General features: G+C 40.5%; 1 protein-coding gene across 1 annotated transcript in view; it reads right to left on the bottom strand.

Annotated features, from left to right (window-relative positions):
- ALDH1A2 (aldehyde dehydrogenase 1 family member A2) overlaps positions 1-25,175 on the bottom strand; it is a 95,084-nt gene that overhangs the window by 35,835 nt on the left and 34,074 nt on the right. Inside the window, exons 2-7 of the mRNA XM_044231009.1 lie at positions 19,953-20,057; positions 19,641-19,781; positions 16,271-16,400; positions 3,332-3,393; positions 1,160-1,288; positions 920-1,033 (exon numbers count right to left, since the gene is read on the bottom strand). Of these exons, the coding sequence (XP_044086944.1) occupies positions 920-1,033; positions 1,160-1,288; positions 3,332-3,393; positions 16,271-16,400; positions 19,641-19,781; positions 19,953-20,057 (681 nt within the window). The remainder of the gene's footprint in view (positions 1-919; positions 1,034-1,159; positions 1,289-3,331; positions 3,394-16,270; positions 16,401-19,640; positions 19,782-19,952; positions 20,058-25,175) is intronic.

Genomic DNA, 25,175 nt, shown 5'->3' with positions numbered 1-25,175 from the left:
TCTTTTTAAGCGGACTTACAATTTTTTATCAAGGGTCAATAAACAATGGCCCATGAGCCAAATTTGGCTTACTGTCTATCTTACTATGTCCTGCAAACTAAAAACTGTTATTGTGTTTTTAAATGATGGTGGGGGGCAGGAGAATCAAAAGATGATGAATATTTGGGGATGTGAAAAAAATTATGTGAAATTCAAATTTCAGTATCTATAAACAAAGTCCGATGGGCCTGTGGCCAGGCTCCGCTAGCACCTTCCCCCAGGCCGCGGCCTCCTAGTTCACGAGGGCAGAGCGGAGTAGTCGCAGCAGAAATGAGAGGACTGCAAGGTCTCCAACATTTACGCTCCGGCCTTGCCCGGAGAAGTCTGCTGACCCCCGCTCTTTCTCATCCCTTAAAGCTCAAGGGCATAGTTAGATGCCAGCTGCATCCACAGGATCTGGTGGAAGAGTGAGGAGAGAGAGCTGTGTTTCCATTTTCATCTCCACTACAGAGGAGTCTGGATTTCCAGCTTCTTAACCTGCTTCTGCCATTAATGTCCTTGACTCAGAAAAGTGTTTTGAACCCCAGCTTCTGGGACTGATTTTGTTTGTTTGTTTTTTTGCCTCTGGGAAGTGTTCCTTTTATTTCGAAACATAATAGGGTGGGGTTTTTTGGTCTTTTTTTTCCCCCCGGGGATAGGTTTTCCACAGATGGCATCACGATAAACACTCCGAGACCCGCACCACTGACTGGACAACGCACAACTTGACTTCCACTGTCACGAGGGTTCGAGCTACGGCACCCATGCCGCCCCCTCTGAGGGCCTGGCACTCATTTCTCTTTCAGTGTCCCGCCTCTAGCGATAACACATCCTGCTTTCTTTCCAACCCTCTACTCACTCGCAGGACCGTTCCTCCCCCCACGGCTTCTTGGGTACCTACCTCCGTTGACCCTGTGAACGCAATCTTGTCTATGCCAACGTGAGATGCTATTGCTGCCCCAGCCGTTGGCCCGTATCCTGGCAAAATATTGATGACTCCCGGCGGAAAGCCAGCCTAACAAAACAGAATTGGAGGAAATGTGGCTTGTGAAAGCTGATGAAGCACATTAAATCGGATATGCCCCAGTAGGCCCCAGCCACAAGGGGAGTGGGAGTCACTCCTAGAGGTGGTTTCCCTTACCTCCTTGATGAGGGCTCCCATGTAGAGCGCGCTGAGCGGCGTTTGTTCTGCAGGCTTAATAACTACTGTATTGCCACAGCAAAGAGCCGGAGCAATTTTCCAAGCAAACATCAGCAGGGGGAAGTTCCACTGAAAGGAAAAAACTCAAGGTTGATAAATGAAAAAATATTCCTCTACCACTTTGTTTTCAAGCTGGGACTGCTCGGATTCCTCAGATGACTCCTCAACATAAATCTTGTCCCACCACAGAGCATAGATGTTTGGAGATTTTAATTCCTTCATGAAGAAGAGAACGGGACTGGCCTTGAAAATCTCGCCTTTTCTCTCGGTTCAGCAAATTACTGTATCCCAGTGACCCACCAAAAGAAATCTCCGGGTGAAAAGGGAGTCTCTGTTTTTTGCTTTGTTTTGGTTGGGTTTTTCACTGTTGTCATTTTCTTTGTTTTTAAAACTAGACTTTGGTTCCAGGAAGTTCTTGGGCATGAAAACTTGTTCTTGCATTTGTGTTTTTACACCAGGAACTGCAGACAGGCTGGAGAGAACTCTTCAGTGTGGACAAGCTGGAGAAGACTCTGGATGTTAAGTCCATGTGTACTGGGAGGAAATCCCTTTCCTTCATATGCACGGACGGTCACAAATCACACGATGACGACAAAGAAACCACTTCGACTGATGAGTATGCAAAACTGTTCACTTGTCTCCTTTCCATTGCAAAATAAACACATGGGATGCTGAGAAATATTGGGGAGTATCTGAATTCAAGGCCTAAGATGGTTTCAACTGATTCTGAAAAGGATGTTGGGCTCGTATTGTCACATAAGCACAGGGATGAATCTGAGTACCATCAGGTGTCATTGATAATTTCATTAAGAAAGAAAGCAGAAATCCGGGTCCCCTGGCTCCAGCCCTTGACCCAATGTGTTTCTGCCTGAAGCATCTCAGCGGCCACCCGTGAAAGATTCTTACTGGCCCTGGCAAGCTTGCAAAAATATACAAGTGTCTTGCCTTCACCAAACACCCAATTTCTTTTCCCCTTGGTTGTTTATAAACTTGGGAGTCCACAGTGATGTTTTAATTCCATCTACAGTATATAAATCTTGGAGTGCGGTAATTGAGCCGGAGCTGGCTGACAAGTGGCTCTTGTCCTGTCGGTGAAAGCTGGAGCTCCAAGCTTGCCTCCGGGGAAGGGCAAGAAGAGGAGGGTTGAGTTCCCGCAGTGAAGGGGACAGACCTCACCCGGGGCCTGATCCACGGCAGATTTTCCTAGGTGGGTTAGGAGCAGCAGAACTTAACCCAACCTCTCATTTTCTGTCTCATTCTCTAGTAAATTTCACAGAAACCTACAGCTCGTTGATCACTTAAAAAAATACTAATACCTCTCAAAAATCTTTGTATCCACCCCTTCCGCCCCCAAAGCCAAAGATGACTTCCTCCTATATTTTGGAAAGAGAATACTTCTTGTCTCTACTGTTTAAGAGTTGAATTTGAGCCTCCCCCGAAATCCCTGCCAGAATGATTAGCTAGTACTGTTGGAAGATTCGATGATGTTTTATACAGTGCCAAGGCTGTGTATGAGAGAGAGAGGGGAAAAAAAGACAATGTTTAATGTTCCAATCCAAACACTAAGCACTACATCTATTTCCCTTTACAAGACATACAACAGCCCGGCATGGTTTCAATTATGACCGTGACGTTAATTGTACTGCTGTGTCTTCTGTAGAGTCTTCTATCTAGATTCTTGTGAAAAGAAACAGTGGGAAAGAATGGGATTAAAAGACCATATAAAACAATATGCCTGGAAAGATGGTGAGTCATAGTTCTAAAAAATAAACAAGCAAATATAACAAAGCATTAATTTTCCATAAGCAGAACGGACATCCATAACCAAGGGCAGGTTATTAATACACTGGGCTTTGCTTTGCTTATTTTAATCATGAGAATTCCATGGCTTGAGAACTCAACTCCTGGTAACGGAGACGAAACCCTATTAACCTGTTCAAATAAGCATTTGCAGGGAGGCTGTTAAAGATACGTCAACAACATGAGCTCAGTTTGTCCCCCACTCCCCCCCCCTTAATGGAAAGCATACCTCACTGAGGTCCAGGTTTTATGTATCTTTAAGAGAACTGGTTCAAATGAAAACAAATAGGAGGCGTGAGAAGATTCACTCACCGGGATGATCTGTCCACACACGCCAATGGGTTCGTGTCTGGTAAAGGTAAAATAATCTCCATCTGAAAGAAATGCCCATGGTCACTACCAGAGAATTTGGATGAGAACAAAAAAACGTAGAGGGAGAATTGGGGTGATGGAAAAACCAGAAGTAAAGTTAAGAAAACATCCTACTGAACCGTGTAGGAAAGCTGGTAGAAGAGCTTATCACTTGGCACAGGGTATCTCCAGATACGGCTCCTGAACACACCGAGAGGACTGATGAGGGGCCCTCAAAGGTGAAATGAAGGACAAGTTTATGACACGAGAAGCAGTCTTGCGGGGAGGTGGGGGCAGGGGACAGGTGATGGGAGGGGGGAGATGGGAACTGGAAAAACATAAATACTAAGTTTTACGTTAAGGGCTAAAATGATACTTCAATGTATCTCAACATTTTAAATAACTTTCTGAAGTATTAAAAAAAATACGAAGTAAATGCTACTGGGTAAATTTTACATGGTAGGGAACTAGAAAATGTGAGGCATACAGTAAGATCTTTTTTATAGCTGAATCCAGGTGACAAAACATGCTTTCTGGGTACTGGGGGAACGGAGCCATATCTGGGACTCTTTCAAGAAGGCAAAAGTCCTCTTTAAAAAAGATTCCATCAAAAACCCCAAAGTTTCCACTCAAATGAAAATAAGGACTATTTAATAATCTTATTTTCTCTATAAGAGGAATAGGCAATTGGAATAATTACCCAGGAAATTCAAACCAAAATTTTCTTTAGGAAAATACCATTATGTTTACCTGATTTTATTTTTTAATTTTTTTATACATGCATTATTTATTGAAACAGCCTATCATTAATGAATAGGTTGTTTCCAGTCTTTTGCTAATACAATGTTGCAATGAATTATTTCATTTTTAGATACCTGTACATATATATTTTTGATCTATTCCTTGAGGTGGAATTGCTGAATGAAAGCATATGTTCATATTGAATAGTAATAAATCTTTTTGACCTGACCTCCCTAGGTATTGTATCAACTTGTACAGCCATCAACAATGTGTGATAGATTGTGTCAATAGCACTATTATTTTTTTATTTATTTAGACTTTGTTATTTAACATGTAGCGCAATATTGATTTCTCGAGTAGAATTCAGTGATCCATCACTTATGCACAACACCTGGTGCTGATCACAAGTGTCCTCTTTAATCCCCACTACCCAGCTAGCCCATCCCCCCACCACCCCGTCCATCAGTCCTGAGTTTGTTCTCTGTCATTAAGAGTCACTTATAGCTTATTTCCCTGTCTCGTTTTTTTCTTTCCCCCCTTCCCATATGTTCATGTTTTCTTTCTTAAATTCCACATATGAGTGAGAGCATATGGTATCTTTCTCTGACTGATGTATTTTGCTTAGCATAATACTTTCTAGCTCCATCTGCATTGTTGCAAATGGCAAGATTTCATTCTTTTTGATGGCTGAATAATATTCCTATATATGATATAATATTTGTATCATGTTTTATTTGAATTATTTTAAATGGCTAATTGACATAACCAAAGAATGGTTCGTTCTTAGCATATGGCCCTACAATGCCAGTACTGGACAAAGTCTTTGCTTTTCCCTCAACTGCCAACTGGCCACTTCACACATACCTGTTTTCTATCTCAAAAGCTATCCCCCAGGAAAAGTGAAGACCCTTAGCTAATTCTCCTGAAGAGCATTATTCTTAAGGATGAGGATGAAGTAGGGGCAGGAGGACTGTGTGGGTTGGGGGAAGAGAAAGGATTTGATTGTTTATCACTGTCTCTCAACACAATGAAGTCAGTCCTCTTTATCACACAGAACTGTTTTAATTAAATTCAAATCTAGGCATTATAAAATAACTAAAGGTCTCTCTCTCTCTCCTGGACCTCTTCCCAGAATTCACAGCTATCTGTTGCTGTGCATCTTTCAAAGAACTTTCTTTTTCCACACACAAGGGTATGCTGCATTCTTTTATTTCTCCCCAGCTTTAAAAAAAATGTAAATGTAGTCATATTATTCAGTCTTCTGTATTTTTTCTTGCTTTTTTTTCATATATACCTTACTTATTTTTTAAGCTGTTGAATGCTAGTCCACTGGCTTAACAAATATTTGTAACTACTATGAACTATCCTGAGGGACAGAGAGTTTGTCTTCCATTTAGGCAATTATAAATAGCGCTTTAGACATGATCATTTCACATTATTTTTGCATATCTGTGGAATTTCATGATCAAAGTGTAAGTGCATTTCACATTTTGATAAATACTGATAAATACAAATCATCCTTCAAAAAATTTACACAATTTATAATTCTAACGACAACATAGTATTCTTTCTCCCATCTTTTAACACTGGGGCTTTTCAAACATTTTACGTTCAATCAACCTGACAGGTGGAAATGTTTTAATTTTAAGTTCAGTCAACCTGACAGGTGATTTGTGTTTCATGTTATATGGCATGAATATCTTCTCATGTTTACTGGCTATTTTCAATTGTTTTATTCAGATTCATATCTTTTGCTCTTTTTCTACTGGGTTATTCAACTTTTTAGTCATTTGAAGAACTCTATGCATATACAGTAAGGATAGGTCTTTGTCATGTGTATATGCAAAGTTTTTTCCTAATTTGGCTGCTCATCTCCAAATTTTGTTTTATGACAATGCTTTAAATGAAAGAAATTAGGAAACAGGTAGCATTAAACAACTGTAGGAAGGAAATTATTTTAGCATATATCCCCATTAAAACAAAAGTAGCCCAGATGTGGAAACTGTCCATAGGACGACAATGAGAAGTCTGAGTAATATTCAAAAATGAAATTAACTCTCTTAGCTTTGTATGCAGACAACTAAAGACTTTTCATAGATACCATTCTTTACAAAAGTACAGATTCCTCTCTTTTTTCAACTTACAATCTCAGAAAAGGTTGTTGCTGTTGTTGTTGTTGTTTTAACTATCAGTACCTTTTACTCCTTCACTTTGTGTGTATGTGAGGAAGATATAAATGGGATGTCAGGCTCTTCTTTCTGGAAGGTTTTTCATAAGGAGCAGTAACCCTGATCACAAGGCTAGATGGTATCATTTGCACAGAAATCCTTCCCAACTCGACTGTAACTGAGCTAAGGTGTCGGCTACGGGTGCATCATCACAGACGACAGAATCAGAGTATCTTGTCAAGAAGGGGTGCAAAGGGGCTGAGAAAAGGATGGGGATCTGAACTGAAGAAGACCGCGGGAGTTTACTGTGGCAGCACATGTGGGAAGCTGGAGCAGTTCCAATGAAGCGTGTCCCCCTCTGTTCTAATGGCTCAAGAACTTAGTTGTATTACATATATAATTTTATAGGTTCCTGAAGAAATGAAAGAGAAACAAAATGTAGGCAACATCTTATGAGGCTGACCTCATAAGGAACGGAACTGACTCTATAATTGTGTCCCAAGAGAAACAGAGTTATGGGGAATGAGCACTTCCTTGGATGAACTGTCCACAGATCTGACACTTAGCTAAAGCCTGTCAAAAAGAACAGACTGAAGAACCTTCTATCTCTACAGCTCCTCTAAGTGGGAAATAAAGAAATAAAGGATACTTTGGTGCTTGAACACTTCCCCCAAAGAATGCTGTGAGAAAGAAATAAAGGGGCTTGAGCTCAGTCTGTATTCTCATCTGGTTAGTGGAACATGATCCTGGACACCCCAAGTCTGACCAGGGGTGCCGGGCAAAGATGAGAGCTATGCCTTCTATGGCATAAAAAGATGAGAACTATAGCCGTGGCTAGGGCTAATGGCACCACAGAGGTCCTTCAAGCTACGCTGACCCTACCCTGAATCCCATCCAGCTGCCCCACTAACGTTACCCAAATGCCAATCACTCAAGAGACACCTTCATCATGTTCACCACATCCAAATACATCACTTTCTACATCACTTTCTCTGTTACTTAACAATTTGTTAAATCATCTTTTAGAAATACATAAAGAGCTACTTGTTAGCCTCACCTTAAAAAAAACTCTATGGAACAAGCAGTTTTATGAGCTAACAATATTTTCTTCAAGCCTAATAATCAAAATGAAGAATGTTCACTATTTACAGTGTAGAATAATCTAGCATGCTCCAGTGTCAAGTGGACAGTGTACTGTGCTTCTCAAATTGAAATATGAATATGAAACACCGGGAGGGCTTGTTAAAATGAAGGTTTTGGAACCAGTGAGTCTGAGGCAGGATCTGAGAGTCTGCATTTTTTCATGCTCCCAGGCGACATGGTGCTTCTGATCTAGGGACCACACTCCAAGTAGTGAGATGCAGAGGAACCGAAAGAACAAAGAGGGTCCCTGGGTATCATGAGAACCTAAAGCAGCTTTACAGCTGCTGACTTCCTGTCTGTTTATTTTACTGTCTGCCTCTCTGATGACTCTACTGATGTGTCCCAAAAGAGTGTAAGTGTAGGAGAATCTGATGAACCTTTTAAATATTTTACAAATACTAAAAAAGAACAAAAATGTGTCTTTCCATAGAGCTTAACAAATGATTTTTACATTCTTATTTCATGCTCAAAACAACTCTATTAAAAAAAATCAGGCAACAGTTATTATCAGTATTTTGTAAGTAGAGAAAAAAATGGCACAGAAAGGTTAAGTCTAGAGTGATCTAACCTGGTTAAATTGTGGCTTCTGGACTTGAATCTGGGTCATCAGACTTCAAGTTCTCTGCCCTTCGAAATATTACTGAAGACTCTTCTGGGAATAGAGGGTTGGATCTGGGTGGATATCACAAACCACAGAATCAGAGTATGATGTCTAAGAGTGCCAAGGAAGGGAAAAGTGTTAACTGTTTTGTGAAGAGTGAAGATAATTGTTTGAGGATCTGTTGTGTGGACACAGAGAACTCACATAAACTTCAGTATCTAAGAAATGAAGGGAACACTGCAGAGCAACACCTCCTCCCCTCAGACGGGGCACCTGGAACTGAGGGCTTCTCTCCTCTTCATGGAAGCAGAGTCAACCCCAAGGGGTAACAGAGAGTTCCTTCTCTCTCTCTTATATACCTAGATGCTATATAATGAGCACTCTTCTCTGCCTAAGTGAAACTTACAGCCAATTTTCACACCTTTTATGTTAATAATTCTATGTATAAAATCAAAACCACAATGAGATATCACCTCACACCAGTCAGAATGGCTAAAATCAACAAGTCAGGAAATGACAGATGCTGGCGAGGATGAGGAGAAAGGGGAACCCTCCTACACTGTTGGTGGGAATGCAAGCTGGTGCAACCACTCTGGAAAACAGCATGGAGGTTCCTCAAAATGTTGAAAATAGAACTGCCCTATGACCCAGCAATTGCACTACTGGGTATTTACCCTAAAGATTCAAACGTAGTGATCCAAAGGGGCACGTGCACCCGAAAGTTTATAGCAGTAATGTCCACAATAGCCAAACTATGGAAAGAACCTAGATGTCCATCAACAGATGAATGGATAAAGAAGATGTGGTATATATACACAATGGAATACTATGCAGCCATCAAAAGAAATGAAATCTTGCCATTTGTGACAACATGGATGGAACTAGAGCATATCATGCTCAGCGAAATAAGTCAAGCGGAGAAAGACAACTATCATATGATCTCCCTGATATGAGGAAGTGGTGATGCAACATGGGGGCTTAAGTGGGTAGGAGAAGAATAAATGAAACAAGATGGGATTGGGAGGGAGACAAACCATAAGTGACTCTTAATCTCACAAAACAAACTGAGGGTTGCTGGGGGGCAGGGGGTTGGGAGAAGGGGGGTGGGGTTATGGACATTGGGCAGGGTATGTGCTTTGGTGAGTGCTGTGAAGTGTGTAAATCTGGCGATTCACAGACCTGTACCCCTGGGGATAAAAATATATGTTTATAAAAAATAAAAAAAATTAAAAAAAAAATAATTCTATGTATATATGTCAAGATGACTTAAAAGGTATTCCCTTCATTTCTCTAGCATTGTGCTATAGAGGGCTTCAGCCAGATATAGAAAAAAAATCTTGGGGACCCTGGGTATCTCAGTCAGCTCAGCATCTGACTCCTGATTTCGGCTCAGGTCATGATCTCAAGGTTGTGAGACTGAGCCCTGTGTTGGGCTCCATGCTGGGCATGGAGCATGCTTAATGTCCTCTCTCTCCCTCTGCACCACTAACCCCCAAGAAGAAAAAAAAGAAAGAAAAAGGAAAAAGGAAAAAATCTCCACCCAAAGTCAGATACTCTGTTTTAAGGTTATGCTGATCTTAGTGCTTCTTAGGAAATAAGAAATATTACAGGGAAAGTTCAGACTCAGCAAGAAAGGACTGTATTTGAGGAGAATACCAGAAAAATGTTCTGGATTCCAAATTCTGAGCCAAAAAGTTAGATCATAACTATGGTGGAGAAAACTAAATAAAAGGTAAGATACCAAAGCAGAAATACAAAATCACACCTGTGGGAATTTTATCTCTCAGCCTCTTTTCTTTTTCACTCAAAAAAAAAAAAATACAGGGCAAAAGATACTGCTCTTGAAAGGAGTTTTAGATCTACCCAGATCCAACTGCTCTGATGTCTTTTACATTTGAATTTTTACAACTCATGAAGAATATAAAAAAATCTTACAATTAAATACATGATTATACCATGAATCTGGTTGACCTCTGGATCAAATTTTATTGAGCCATTTCTAGAATTATATTAAGAAAAGTCTTATCCCCTAGAAACGAGTAACAGAGTAACCCTTTTCTGTATCTGGGACGTATCAAGCCACTGTTCTATGTTATTGATGGGAACCTGTCAAACTACACAGGAGAGACAGCAGTTACTTAATAGAACAACTACATTATTTGAATTATTCCTTCAGCATTATCCTTGCTTCTTAAGGCAGATTTTATCATTGCTTGGAACACTTCTTTTTTTTTTTTTTACAGAATTTTTATTCTCATAAGAATACCAGCCAATACCAAGTTCAAGTCTCTACATGAACTTGAGTATGTTTAGACAATATGTCAATAAAATCAGAAAAATCTGTAATGTGCCAGAAATTGAGGGGAAATTTGTCTAACATGGACCTCCAGAAATAGCTTCCAATTATAATACTAAGCGTATTTCAAGAACTACAGCAAGTTTTATATACTCACTAAAAGTGAGTTTATTAAGTAGCATAAAAATCTGTAACACAATTCAGTGAAGGGAATCTCTAGGCTGTGTTTTGAGGAGTTAGTAACCCTTGTGATGACCCCAGTGTTCAACAATTAGACCAGCTATACTGAGCTATTCCATTATGTCCCCTAGCAAATACCTATGTATTCCGACACTGAGCAGACCTCACTGAACACTGACAGCTGTAATGATAAACTCTTACATGCCTATGCAAACACTGAGACTTGATGTGTGCTAATGCTGTTCCTCCCCGGACTCTGCTAGTAGCTTCCCAGAGGTGAGGTACATGGTCCTGAGTCAAGAAGACCTCCTAGCTTCACCACTGCTCTAGCACGTGTGCTTGGGAAAAAAAGTGACTTCTCCACCTCAGATTCCTTGTCTGAAAAATGAGTGGACTGGCCTTGAGACCCCTCAGGTCTTCCTTCATCCTAACTTCTCAAAGAGGTGTGAAGCAGGCTTCACAACCTCCTGTCACCAGCAATTCAGGTCCTACAAAGGATCCAGGTCAAGCAAACAGCTCCTCACTCTCGGTCTGAGTGAACAGAAGACCTCACCATGCCCACCCTCTGTCAACAACACTAAGCTAGACTGAGCTCTGGAAGGCAATGCCTTGTGATTTGAGCCAATGTCTGCATGTTTTTAGCTTGCTCTTTAGTTCAAAAGGTAAATGTGAAAGGGGGTATAGTGGAAAAATAATTACATATGACATGGGTAGATTGTTTAGCCTTTGCTATATGCTAATGTATCATAAAGCCATTTTCATGTCAGAATTCGGCTTAAAGCATGGATATTTTCCCTGCTTATATATCACACAATCAATAGAATCACTTGTTACATAGAAAAATCTTAAGTCAAGGAAATCAATTAACCTCCATTTCTCCCTCAGTAAGCTGAAAACAAGCTTGGATCCTTCCTCTGTCACAAGGAGTCTGTGGACGTGAAAAGTGGCAGAAGATTTTGATATAGATTAAAAACAATCAAAATGGGGAAAATAATATTCCCCCTGCAGGGCTGCTATGAGATTAGAGATAATTTAATGGGCACAAAGTGATCAATAAATCACAGTAATGGTTATTATTTATCAGCATAATTAGGAGGTGCCGTAGTAAAAGGGTCAAAGCTTAGGATTTATGCTCAGGAAGAACAGCTCCCCTGAATAGCATGGCAGGAAATAAAAACCCGTGTTGTCAAGAGAACAACACTGAAAACCCTTGTGAATCACACCAATACTGCATAACTCCATGACAGTGCCCCACTGTGGGCCTTGCAGGAGAGGGAGTGGGGAGGGCTGGGAGAAGTTCTCAATTCAGAGGGAGAAGCAGCTCTCTAGTAGAAGGCTCAAAGTGCTCATGCTGTAACCTGTTTCTCTTCTTCTCAAATATAAATATAAAGGGAGGCTACGGTTCAACCAGAGGGGAAAGAAGCACGTCCTTGCTCTAACAACTGATTATAGAATCAAAGTGCTTTCTTTTTTTTTTTTTTTAAGATTTTATTTAATTGTCAGAGAGAGAGAGAGTGCACAAACAGGCAGAGTAGCAGGCAGAGGCAGAAGCAGGCTCCCCGCTGAGCAAGGAGCTCGATGTGGGACTCGATCCCAGGACTCTGGGATCATGACCCGAGCAGAAGGCAGCAGCTTAAGCAGCTGAGCCACCCAGGCATCCTGTGAATCAAAGTGCTTTCTGTAAAATGCAGCTTTGATCAACCAAGGCATTTGTTTATTTAAAAGACTTCAGTGACTCACTACCACTTTGGAATACAGCTTGTAGGTAGCATGATTTACCCTGAGCCCCACCATCTTTCCCACCTGGCTGTCCGGTCAGACCCACTGTCACACAGTACTGTCCTCCCTCCACGCTCTGCATAGGCTACTGTCCCCACCCGTGACGGTGCAACCTCCCTTCTTCACTGAGCTGCCCTTCAGGGCTCATGCTGTACATCCCCCTGCCTGCTCCAGGAAGCCTTAAGACCCAGTGATCCCTCTCCTGCGGCATCCCATCAGACTTCATGCTTCTACAGCTGAATAAGCCACACTATACTGCAACTGCAATTGCAAAAATTGTCTACCTTGTTTTCTTTACTGTTCTTTGACCATCTTACTTCTTCACCTTTGTATATCCAGCACTTAACATGGCCAGGAAACATAGCAGGTGCTCAAAAACAAACAAAACACAACAAAACAAAAAACCCGTCGAGTGAATGAATGCATGAAGGAAAGAGTGAATGACTGAGAAGCTTAAGTTGGTGCCTGGGAGAAGAGATGGAAGGAAGAGTTCTTCCATTACAGGGCAGATCACCCTGCCTCACTAAATGGGAAGGAGTGAAAGTGACAATAGCATAATTCTTCCTACTGTCTTTGGGTCTTGTCCTTCAGTGTCAGAGATACTAGGCTGGATGAACCATAGGATGTCCTTCAATGAAAACAAAGTAATCTTATATTTTGCAAAACAAAAACAAAAAAACTCCAAACAAAAACAACAAAAAAAAACCTTTCTGGTTTACTTTTTTATGGGTGACCAAAGAGAACTGTGCTTTTCATCCTCATATTTCCTCTGGAAGCAACAGTTTGGTATTTGCTGATTCAGTGTCCAAGCCAACTTTACAGAACATAACTACCCTGAATAATAAGAATCAAAAGTCTATTAATCTAAAAATCTGCAGAGGATTAAAGATTTCACCAGGGTAACTGGCCTCTTCATCTTCCTGTCCTGCTGGACCAAATCTCCATAAGAAGAGGGTCTACAATGGCTTAGGCAGAAAGAGACTTGGGCTTGAATCTCAGGCCTGCCACTTACTGGCCATGTCACCTTGTTCAAGACACTAAACTCTTGCTCTCTCATTTTCCTATCTGTAAAATGGGTACAATACCTTTTAAAACCCAACCTGCTTCACAGGATCACACTCAGAATCGCACAGGTCCTGTGTGTAAAAGAACATTTTACACAATCAAGTACTGTGCAGATATAAACTACATTATTCCTTTGTATTATAATTCCAAATGTAAAACCAGGGTATTTCACAAAGAAATGTATGTAACACAATAAAGACAGCAAGGTTAAAGACTAATAACCTTCCTATATTCCTGTTTCGGTGGGAAAAGCAAAGAATGCAGGGACAAAATGAAGCTCATGTTAAGTTACGGAGTTACAAAGGACAAACGCGAATGGACTGATTAAACACTTTTGAGAATAAGTAAGTGACTAATAACTGCCCTCCTTCCCTGGCTTTCCTGTATCTTCCCTTCCCCCGGTTCAGTCCAGCTAGATTCCCTAAGCCCTGAGCTAGCTGGAGGGGCAGAGGAGCTGAATTCTTAGCAGCCTACAGTCGAGAGCCGCTGTACCTACACCTGGAACAGAGAGCAGAGCGGCCAAGTTCACGTCTGCCTCCAGCCTTCCCTCATCTTCGGGAGGCACTGCAGCGAGATCTCTTCCATCTCAAATCCCCACTAGCCTCCTGACTCTCTGGAGCCTCCCTCACCTGGTATCCCTCTAAATGCACGTTAAGAAAAATTAGGGAAACTAAACGTGAGTTAGGGTTTAAGAGAATGCCTCCCTTTTCTCCTTCATGGGCTGAACACCATTTTGTGTGTAAACGTACTATGACAGCCTTTTCGAAGTCCTGTATTTCTAACTCCTACATCAATGTCCTTATGATCTCCAAAGAGTATCAGATGAAAGCAGTGATGCCTATGCACCAAACACCTCTTGCCACATAAAGTAAAATAAAGCATCAAGCATCAGAGACTCTAGGAAATCTTTACCTAACAAGAGTGTTTTCTAAGAAAGCAAAAAACACCAAGACATTGTTAGGCCAAAGAGAGATGTATGTGTTCAGCCTTCTGTCTCACCTTACTTCTTAAGATGTTTGTAAATCATAAAAGATATTTAAATGCCCCAAACAAATTTTGTTTTAGTAGTGAATTGGTGGGGGGAGGTACGGAGAACAAAAAACCAAGGGCCTTTGGTCTCGGTCTTGTTTATTTACCTTTCTGCATTGACCCAGGAGAGAACAACCTAAAAAGGCTGGCATGTGTTCTGTTTTTAACAAAGCTTTTCGTTCTCAGGCCCCCCAACAGGCTTGCTCAGTAACCCTGCTCCACTCTGGCCATTCCTAAATCCACAGCCCGGGGGGTTAGAGAGCAGGGGTTCTGTAAAATACTCAGAGCCAGGACTGCATGGAGAGCCTGACATTCCTGAGGAGCAACCTTCTCCAACCCGAGTGTGCCGAACAAGGAAAACCTCGGCATGGCAAGGAAGAGCGCCTAGGACAGCAAACCCATTTTCTAACGACTAACATTCCCTGGGCTGCCACCATTCATGGAGGTAATTTTAAAATAGACCTTTGCAGTCTCACCTTTGTCCCCTCTCCATGCTCACGGCGACTTCCCGTCTCACCCCATGCCTGAGTGAAGGGTCATAGTAGCCCTTTGCCTGGTGCTGGTGTCTGGATCCTCTCCTCGCTGCTCAAGGCCAAAAAGCCCCACCCAGGCAGCCACAGGCCGCTGGTGAGCAGCGGAATCTCAGGCCCCAGCCCAGATCTCTTGCAGCAGAAACTGTGCTTGGGGAAGGTCCCAAGCAATACATACATACACCAAAGTTTGAGAAGCACCGCTCCAAGCCCTCCATCCACACGGCCAGCCAGCCTCCCCTTTTTCTGGCCAAGCAACACTTTGCCTAGGAAGGCCCAGCCCTACTTTGCACACCTCCGACTGTAGACGTGGAAATCGGGCTGTTTTCCAGAGCACAAAGGTAGAGTGCCTGGCTAAGCACTTAGCTGTCCCCAGGAGCCACACCAGGAATACTTGTTTCCTTTCCTTACGTGTGTTTGCGGCTACTGGCATCTTCCTATCTACTTCAGCTGCTCCCTTTCCTCTCATGGTATCTTCTTCCCAGAATCTAACATGACCATCAAGCGAAGTGATTCGCCAGACCCTAATGTCAGAATTTCAGCTCTACAACTTAACTTGCCGGCGAGTCAGGAAAATTGCTTATCTTCACTAGGCCTCGGTTTCTTCCTCTGTCAGTGAGGATGCTAATAAGACTACCTTCCCCTTGGCATTGCTAAGATCTCAGCCTGGTATTAGCTGTCACTGGCACCCGCTGCGTGGGCCGGACCCTGTCCACTGATGAACTCAGTCTGGACACCTCCCTTCCCCTTTAGAGGACTACAGCACTGCAGACCAAGCCACACGACCCGGCAGCTCAGTCACTCTCCCATAGACGTCTTTGTTTCTGCTGTGGGCTTTAGCTCCTAACCTGGATCTTAAAAGAAAGAATGGTTACAGATTGTGAAAGGAATTCATTCTCATTATAGAAAATACAGACAAGTATAAAAAAAGAGAAATAAATTATCCACCATCTCACCCCTAAGAGACTGTTGTTAACATTTTAGAGTACTTTCTTCCAAACCCATAGATTTCACATTTCAAGAGGGAAAGGACCAAGTCTTAATTTTCGTGGAACTGTCCCTGACTTCCCCATGTCCGACACCCCTCGCTGCACCCCCAGCACCCAACATTGTGACCGCCACGTCCACCTGCACCTTAGCTGAGTGCCGGGTGCGTGGGAGCGGCTTGCCACTGCACTTATGCGTAGACTGTCCACACACAGGAACAGGGATGCTGGCAGAGTTAGTGATGTGTCTGTTCGGTTCTTCAGTTCAAGCTGCTGTGAGTGTGCCCTACCTGCTATGGGACAGCTGTTTGTGTTTGATGGTGAAAGTGTATTTCTGGTGAAGCCTCATGTTTCCTTTTCAATGTACTCAGATTTCACATACCTACAGGAATGGTCATCCCGTGAATTTTATCAGCCCAGCCTGCGTAATACCGAAGGGTTTTGATGACCCCCTGCAAATCCACATAAAAAGCTTGCAGGAACGGTTTGCCACCATTTAGGGATTCCATGGTCTGTAGGAAAAGAAATGGAGACAGTTTTCTAGTGATACACTAAATAATTTCTGGAGCAGAAGAAAAAAAGGAAGAGAGAAGATATGAATATGAATAATGTTGTATATGTGGCCAACCCTGACTTCCCAAATAAATAGATTTTTAGCACCGCTAGTATAATTTAACTTCTAGTAAAAACCACAATGAATATGCATGCACATGTTCTCATGCCTGGTCGCTCCAGGAACCACTATCCCAATAATACATAAACACAACATTTCTTCAACTGTTGATAGAGAATATTCTGCCTGTCAAACCAGAGTCTGTTATTTAATGATCGGAGCTGCGTGGGGACTTTTTAGAGTCTACACCAGTAATCTGAATCCATAAAGAGAAGTGGGGACATGGCTTTTACACAACTGATGAGAATATAAAACGTTTTCCACCGCTGCCAAGATCCCTGCTGAGAAATGGAATATCCACAGTGCACAGCGAGTTTATTTATTACCATCAAATAAACAAGATCTCCTCCAGGGAAGCTCACACTTTAACAACTTCAGGGCTGGTTTTTTGTAAATATTTATGTTAACAACCATTACCTATTAATAGGGAAGTATCTGGTCCATTTAATAAAAATAGACATGGTAAGCAGTTGTAGATTATAAATGTTACTGTTTGAATGACATATTCCTAAACTGCTTAAATCTGTAGAAACAACTACAAAATCCAAATGGACACACTGAAATGAGAAAAGAGTATTTCAACTTGAGAAATATCAAAGGCGTTACAAGTTTAACAAATTAAATAAGCAAATACATATGTTTATAATCTGCCGTCCTTCTCTGTAACCCCTTTTTACAACACCCTGGAGTGAGAATGACTCGAGTGCTGACAAAAGTAAAATGGAAATATTTTCCATTTGATGACATAAAAATACAATTACTTACAATGAAATTTACCCAGTTACTATGTGTAGAAGATGGGAATCATTTTAAGAGATCACATTACTTATCACTGTATATTGGTTCCTCTTTATTAAGGGGAATCAAATTATCTCCGTGTACTTTTTAGGACATGTATACACTCATGAGATGGGCACTACATTCTCCATGCAGCCAGCACACGGCCAAGGTCTACACAGCACTGAGTGAAACAGTCAATAACCAGAATCTGGGCCACCTATATCGTCCCAGTGAGCTGCTGACACCAGCCAAATTCACTTGTTTATTTTCAATTAATTATGTGTACTTGGATGAGGTATTAACTTTGCTCTCTGGTCAGGGACTTCCCTATATTTCAGAGGCTATTTCTTATTAAAACTTACTCCTCCCATGGTTCTGGAGTGTTTAAAAAGAGAAATCTCATTTAGGTATAAGGGCAAAAAGGAATTGATCAGTGAGACAGAACGTCAGAAAAAGGGCTGCACTTGAATTTCATGACATGAAAATGTAACTGCAGAAATGAACTATATCATTACCTAGTAGATACTATTAGGTACATACTATTAGTGGAATTTGTAAATATTGGGTAGATTTCACTCAGTTAAACAGATACTTACAAACCATCAATGTGCTGCCCTCCCCCCAATGATTTACATGCGAGCAACTGTGCTGGGCTTATAAAAAAAGAAGTAAAATACAGTTTTTACTCGCACGAAGAAATTATAATCCAGTAAAAAGATAAGCATCTTTACCACCATTCCTTCCCAAGTGTTCTGAAGAATTCAGTTTTTCACAATATTGACAGATTATCCAGAATAATAGTGTTGAGTCTTAAGTGTACGTGTGAAGAACAGTGAGCAGGGCTTTCCAGGGTCTCTCATATACTCAGTGTCTTGGGAATATCTAAGAAGGAGTTACTTTACCATGGAACGCCTTTTTCACAAAATGCAGAAACACCTCATTGAAACAGTTTTCCTTGAAGTACCATATTAGAAAATGTTTTTATAGAAAAGTAAATGTTATATACAGTCAGAGTTCCAGGATTCATTTGTGTTCCCATCCTATGGACAGATCCCTGACGGGACCCAAGGGGGATGGTTAGAGGAAAGAGCCAAGATGGAAGGGACATGAAGGAAGGACCGTTGTGCTCCCCTCCCCCAGAGCAAGCCCAGTTGTACCCTGCTTCCCTGGGCAGAGTGGATGATGCAGTGTTTGTGGTTTGAATGTCTACGTCCTCATGTTAATGGATCACCTGCAGGTGATCGAGTTCGAGATTTCTGATATATGACACGGACTTTCCCAAATGGTTCTGGTTTCCCAGAACTTTATATTCTCTAAGAAATTGAGTTTTATTTTAAAAAGAGCAAAAATAAACACAGTAACCACTAGGTGAGAGAAACTTCTTTAGGTGAGAAATTGCATTAGTGAAAGAATGTTACTGTCCCTGGCTATCTCTCCTTTTTACCAGTTCTAGAATGTGGCAGAACAAAGGAACCAGACATGTTTAAAAGGCCCTCTGAGGGGTTTGAAGTGGCGGGGGGGGGGGTGGGAGGTTGGGGTACAAGGTGGTGGGTATTATAGAGGGCACGGCTTGCATGGAGCACTGGGTGTGGAAAAAATAATGAATACTGTTTTTCTGAAAATAAATAAATTGAAAAAAAAACTTAAAATATCTGTAGAGCAAATTAAGGATAAATCTACTTGTCACAGCTTTCAAAAAAAAAAAAAAAAAAAAAAAGGCCCTGTGCTTCTGAAGGACTCTCTTTAGTCAGGAGAGGTTAACTCTGGGGAGGTTTAAAAAAAAAAAAATCCTATTTGATTCTTAAAAGAATCATCTGGGGTTGCTTTTCCACAGGCTTCCTGGTGACTCTCCTGTTGCTGAACCATTTTTGTTTTGTGTTGTTTGTCGAGGGTGGGATACAGTTGGAAAAGAAGGCAGAGAGGTCCTTAACAGTCATGGGAAGCTATGGTTTTGTTCTTCAAAATTCAATAAGAAGAGACACTCGGGGGGGTGGGAGGTTGGGGTACAAGGTGGTGGGTATTATAGAGGGCACAGCTTGCATGGAGCACTGGGTGTGGTGAAAAAATAATGAATACTGTTTTTCTGAAAATAAATAAATTGGGAAAAAAAAAAAAAAAGAAGAGACACTCACTGGTCCTGCATTTGCCCATCTGATGCCAAAGCCTACCCCTCTCATTTTTTCTGTATTATGGACTCCTCAGCTTTTTCCACAGGTGGGCTTCAGAAAGACTGAGGAATCTGCATTTCAGTGGAATGGTAAATTTGGAGTAAAGACAATGTTTTTTGGAGGCTACTTACTGCAAGAACTGCCCTATCTCGTTCCACCAAGTCCGCAAGCTTATCCAACAGACGGCCTCTTTCAGAAGCATCCATCCTCCTCCACACAGAACCAAGAGAGAAAGCCAGGCGGGCTGCCTGCACCGCTTTGTCTATGTCTGCCTGTTAGAGAGAGAGGCACAACTCAGGAGAGATCACGTTCCAAATAAAGAACCACCTGCTTTCAGGAAAAAGGTGATGAACAAATGTCAGTGCTGGTGTCTGGAGAGCATAAGCTTAGTGTTTCATTGTCTGAAGGCAATTACTTCAACATTTTGCTAAAAAAGGACATACCTTGTCTGCTTCTTGAACTTCACACACCTGCTCTCCTGTGGCTGGATTATAGACAGGAAACGCTCTCCCGCTCTCTGAGTTCTGCCACTCGTTGTTAATAAAAATCTAAGGGGGCAGACAAAAGAAGGGGATCAGTGAGATGAAGGTAGGAAGCCAACCAACAGCCAAGTATTATGGAAGTACCATGATAGTAATATTTGTTCACTGTGTTTAATGGCCTATAAGTACAAAATTTGAAGCATTACCAGAGCCCCTTGAACAGCACTCAGTCCAGCATCTCCTGGAATACAGGAATTTATTCTATGCTATTTCTACCTCAAGGTTATCCAAAGATGAAAAGTAGTTCTTACCTTTAGTGAACCTCGACCAGGGTGAGAGTCAAACAAAGATGGAAGGACAGAGTGTCCCATACATACACACAATACACTGAGGATAGTAAAATCACAGAACAAACTAATAGTCATCAAGATTTAGATCCTAGTTTCTCTGTCAGAGGCTTAAGTAACTTCACAGGGGAACTTGAAGGCTGCTGGAATAATTAAGCATTCACTTAATTTATAGTCAGATCCTGAACTGAGCAATGACTGAGCAAACTAATCAGTGAGCTAAACAAGTTACATGTGCAGATCCAAGTTAGACTGCTTTCCCTTTGCTGGGCAGGCTACACAGCTCAGCAAAGAAAAAAGGTCTTTCAAACTGATCTTTCACAGATTTCTTTCTTTCTTTTTTCAGAGAAACATTCTATTACTGGATTATTGTTATTATAGAAGGATATGATAAAGGATACAGACAGACATGCAGATAACCATACATAATAAATTTCATTTATATACAAGCACACATAAGTGTGTGTGTCTCATGGATTTCTTTAGACCATTGGTTTCCTTATAAAGGAAATGGAAACAATGAATTCTGGAACACTGAAAAGAAATTTTAAAAAATGAAAAATTTTAAAAAAGGAAAGAGATTCTATCAAAATGGCAAAGAGACTAAGTGTTTAAAATATTATTCAAGTTAATATCTCAGAAGATTTCTAAGAAATGAGGTGAACAAAAAGAGAAAGTACAGGCAAAAAAAAATGTAAAAATTTTTATTGATACTAAAGAGAGAAACCCAAACAAATATTTTTGGACTATGAAAGCTCAAAGAACACAAAGATATTTTACCATATAAAATTTGTCACCTGACAATGAAAGTTTCCAAACTTATGAGATATCAGTCAATTTAAAATAAACACAATGGGGGCGCCTGAGTGGCTCAATGGGTTAAGCCTCTGCCTTCAGCTCACGTTGTGATCCCAGGATCCTGGGATCAAGCCCCACATTGGGCTCTCTGCTCAGCAGGGAGCCTGCTTCCCCCTTCTCTCTCTGCCTGCCTCTCTGCCTACTTGTGATCTCTCTCTCTCTACCAAATAAATCAAAAATAAAAAAATAAAATAAACACAATGAAAAACTTATCTGGTACTGCCTACCATTTTGATAGTCACAGATGATGCTAATGAGGATATATCTACAATTTTAAATACCAAGTTCTAGATTATTCTGAAACTTGATTTTCCATTGATTTGATTTAAAAAAAAAAAAAAAAAAAGAGCCTGCGTTGAAGGAACCTTCTTTTCCTGAAGGTTTTCTTAAAGATTTTATTTATTTATTTATTTACTGAAATCAGGAGTTGGGGGAGGCACAGAGGGAGAAATCTTAAGCAGACTTTGCACAGTTCAAGGAGCCTAATGCAGGGCTCAGATCCAGGACCGTGATATGATGACCTGCTGAAATCAGAGTCGGATGGTCAACAAACTGAGCCACCCAGGAGCCCCCTGAAGGCTTTTTAAGATACAGGGGGAAAAAACTTAAGTCTGCCTAAGTACTTAATTCATATGTAACAAGTACAAACACAATGACCTAGTAATTTCATAACATTTTAAGTGTGCAATTTATAGATATGCTTAATGTAATATATTCGTTTATTCAGTAAACCCTTAGTTACTTCTAAACACAAGACAATCAAAGATGACTAGCAGTTCCAGCCCCCCAGGGTCTTCCAGTCTCTCGTAGTTCATTAAATATTCCAACAACCCTAATGACAGGATTTTATTATCTCTACTGAAGATGGGAAAGTTGAGAGAAAGGGAGGTTAAGAGTCTGAGGAAGCAGGTTCTCACGTGGCTCTGAGTCAGTCCACTGCTCTCTCTCCTACATCAAAGTTTGCAGGATTGCCCAGCCCAAAGAAATGCAACTAGTTAGTGGCCAAGCCTGAATCAGATCCATAGTTTTTGGACTCCTGGTCTGGTTCTCTTTCCACTCCTCTTATCAAACTTCTTGATAGTTCATCAGATCTGTGTACTCCTTTGAAACACAGTATGATATCCGAGGAAACAAAGGGAAAAAAATTAAGAAATCAGTTTCTTTTCTAGAGCATTGTCAGGTTTAAGGAAGAGGGATCTTGTCACTATTTCTTGTTCCCTTTCTTCACAATTTGAATGAAACTTCTTAAACTTTTTAATCCACTTTATTTAACTTTGGTACCGAGCAGTTCTACCTAGATGGCAACATACCATAAAAGAGTTGATATTTCATGACTTTTTCGATTCTTAGAGGTCTTCCAAAGATCAAAAAGAAAAATTACTTGTTTTGTTTTTTTTTTTAACAGGATGAAACTGATTCATTCTCTTACTGCTTTCATTCAGGTACATGGATCATCTTATCCATTTAAGATACATGATATGACCTTAGTGATCTTTCCCTGTATCTTGAAATATTTTGCTGTTTCATCATCCTAGGAATCATCCCATTATCACTCATCATTTATTTCCAACCATGCTAAAAAAGAACAAAACAAAAAATTATGGCACTGTCAAGAAATGAATAAACACATCACAACTACCTCATCATCCTTCAGTTTTCTTATTTCGTTGTCTAAATGAATGGAGCATCTTTCAAAACCACATACAAAAAGTCTGGAGATATCATCTTTGTCATATTCTTTTTTTAAAATATTTTATTTATTTATTTGACAGACAGAGATACAAGTAGGCAGAGAGGCAGGCAGAGAGAGAGGAAGGGAAGCAGGCTCTCCGCTGAGCAGAAAGCCCAATGTGAGGCTTGATCCCAGGACCCTGGGATCATGACCTGAGCTAAAGGCAGAGGCTTTAACCCACTGATCCACCCAGGTGCCCCTCTTTGTCATATTCTTTACACTTTTTATTGGAAAGCTAGGAATTCGGGAATTTTCCTCCCAGCCCACGGTAAGAAAGAGGAGACTAACAGAGGGAGGTATTTCACAATTGTAGATGAGTCAGAAGACAAAGGCAAAGAGGCAGACACATGGGAGACTCTATGGATGAGGGTAAGGTCAACAAAGCAAAATCTTGGACGAGGAGTCTTTAAGATAAATCAGTAAATTTTCTTAAATTCAAGAATCAAAAAACAAACATAAATACACAGAGAAAATATGATATTCTAACTCATTCAATAAGATAATTATTTACTATTTTACAAGAACCTAGATGAACCTGATTTGCCAAAAGCATGTGTGACAATTGCTTTAGCTTTTATGATATTAAAATTTACTTGTATGATTCATATATAAACAAATGCTGAAGATAGGTGTATATATAAAAATGACTGAAAAACAGATATTATGTAGAAAAGAAAAATTTCATTGAATTGCTCAATCTGTTTATAAAACTAAAAAAGGGAACAGTCTGTAATTATGGAACAAAAAGATAGCCATCCTCTTTTATACAGAATTATGAGCACTCAAAATTTCAATACTATTACATTGTGAAACTGCACATGCAAGAAGAACCAGAAGTAACAATAAGCTATAACCTATTAGAGGTGGGCTTAAAATCTGGAATCAGTATTTATGACACGAATATTTCTTATTTCATACATAGCTGATGAGCAGATAGTTACATTCGAAGGCCCTTGCCCATTTGAGGGCAATACCTCCAAACACCCAGGAAAATATGGAAGAAAAATTTGGTTTGCTATGTTTAAATTCTTATTTTATTGGTTTTACTATTTATTCTTACTTTTGTAAATTTTTCATAAAATAATTTAAATTTAAAAAGCATAAAGAGTCCACTGGACCCAGAAGGTAAATGTGAGGATTATTCTCCCTGGTACACTGATGGTGAAAATATTTGGTATTTTTATTTTTTTTTTTTTAAAGATTTTATTTATTTATGTGACAGAGATCACAAGTAGGCAGAGAGGCAGGCAGAGAGGAGGAAGCAGGCTCCCTGCTGAGCAGAGAGCCTGATGTGAGGGTCTATCCCAGGACCCTGGGATCATGACCTGAGCTGAAGGCAGAGGCTTTAACCCACTGAGCCACCCAGGCGCCCATATTTGGTATTTTTACTAGGTTATTCTTTTTTGAGACTGAGCCTTATGACATTTAAAAACAGGTACTGATAACTTTGTCGGTACATAGGCTAACAAATACCTCAAATACTTGAAGGTTTTCAGCTTCTCTAGGTAATTTCAGAAGTTTTGAGTACTGTCTTAATGTGTTCTTCTCCAACCAGGGATCATTGGAGAAATCGTTTATTTCAGGGCTGTAGTTGGAAAAACAGAGGATGATCCTGCAATACTGCAGTGCTGGAAATCAAGTACATACTCAAAAACTGATGGCAACATACCACAAAGATACAGGAGCTGATGTGAAGGGGCTCCCAATAACCAATACTGGGATAATTTAAGCAACAAAATAAGTATAGCAGGGGATTATCACTCACAGAATGAAAAAAAGTCATCCAAGAGTCCATAATTATAGAAATTTTTTAATGACTATGTAAGTGGGGGATAAGGAAAGCTCTAGTTCACAAAAGAATTCCCACTAATAGCTGTGAAGGAATGATGGAATTAGATAATCACCATTTGTCAAATACCACAGTAGTAATTGCTGGAGGCAAAAATCATCAATGGGTGGTAAAATCAGTGGATAAAAATATAATGAAAGACTGGATGTTTTTGTAGTCTCAAAGGATCTTCCCTCAAGATACTTAGTAATTACAAAGGGAAAATAAGTACTTTATGTTGAAGAAACTTAGTGAGACAGCACCTTAAGCAAGCGACCAATGTTAATATCATTAGTAATGGGACAAATTAATTGTTATTGACATTTTATCTGCTTGCTTTAACAATAATTAGAAAGCTGTGTTGAAATCTCTTGCTTTGGTAGTGGATTTGTCAATATATCCCTTAGGGTTGTCATTTT

This window comes from Neovison vison, chromosome 13, assembly GCF_020171115.1.
Source record: "Neovison vison isolate M4711 chromosome 13, ASM_NN_V1, whole genome shotgun sequence".
Lineage (NCBI taxonomy): Eukaryota > Metazoa > Chordata > Mammalia > Carnivora > Mustelidae > Neogale > Neogale vison.
The sequence above is the reverse complement of the archived record's forward strand: the minus strand, read 5'-3'. Positions and strand labels throughout refer to the sequence as shown.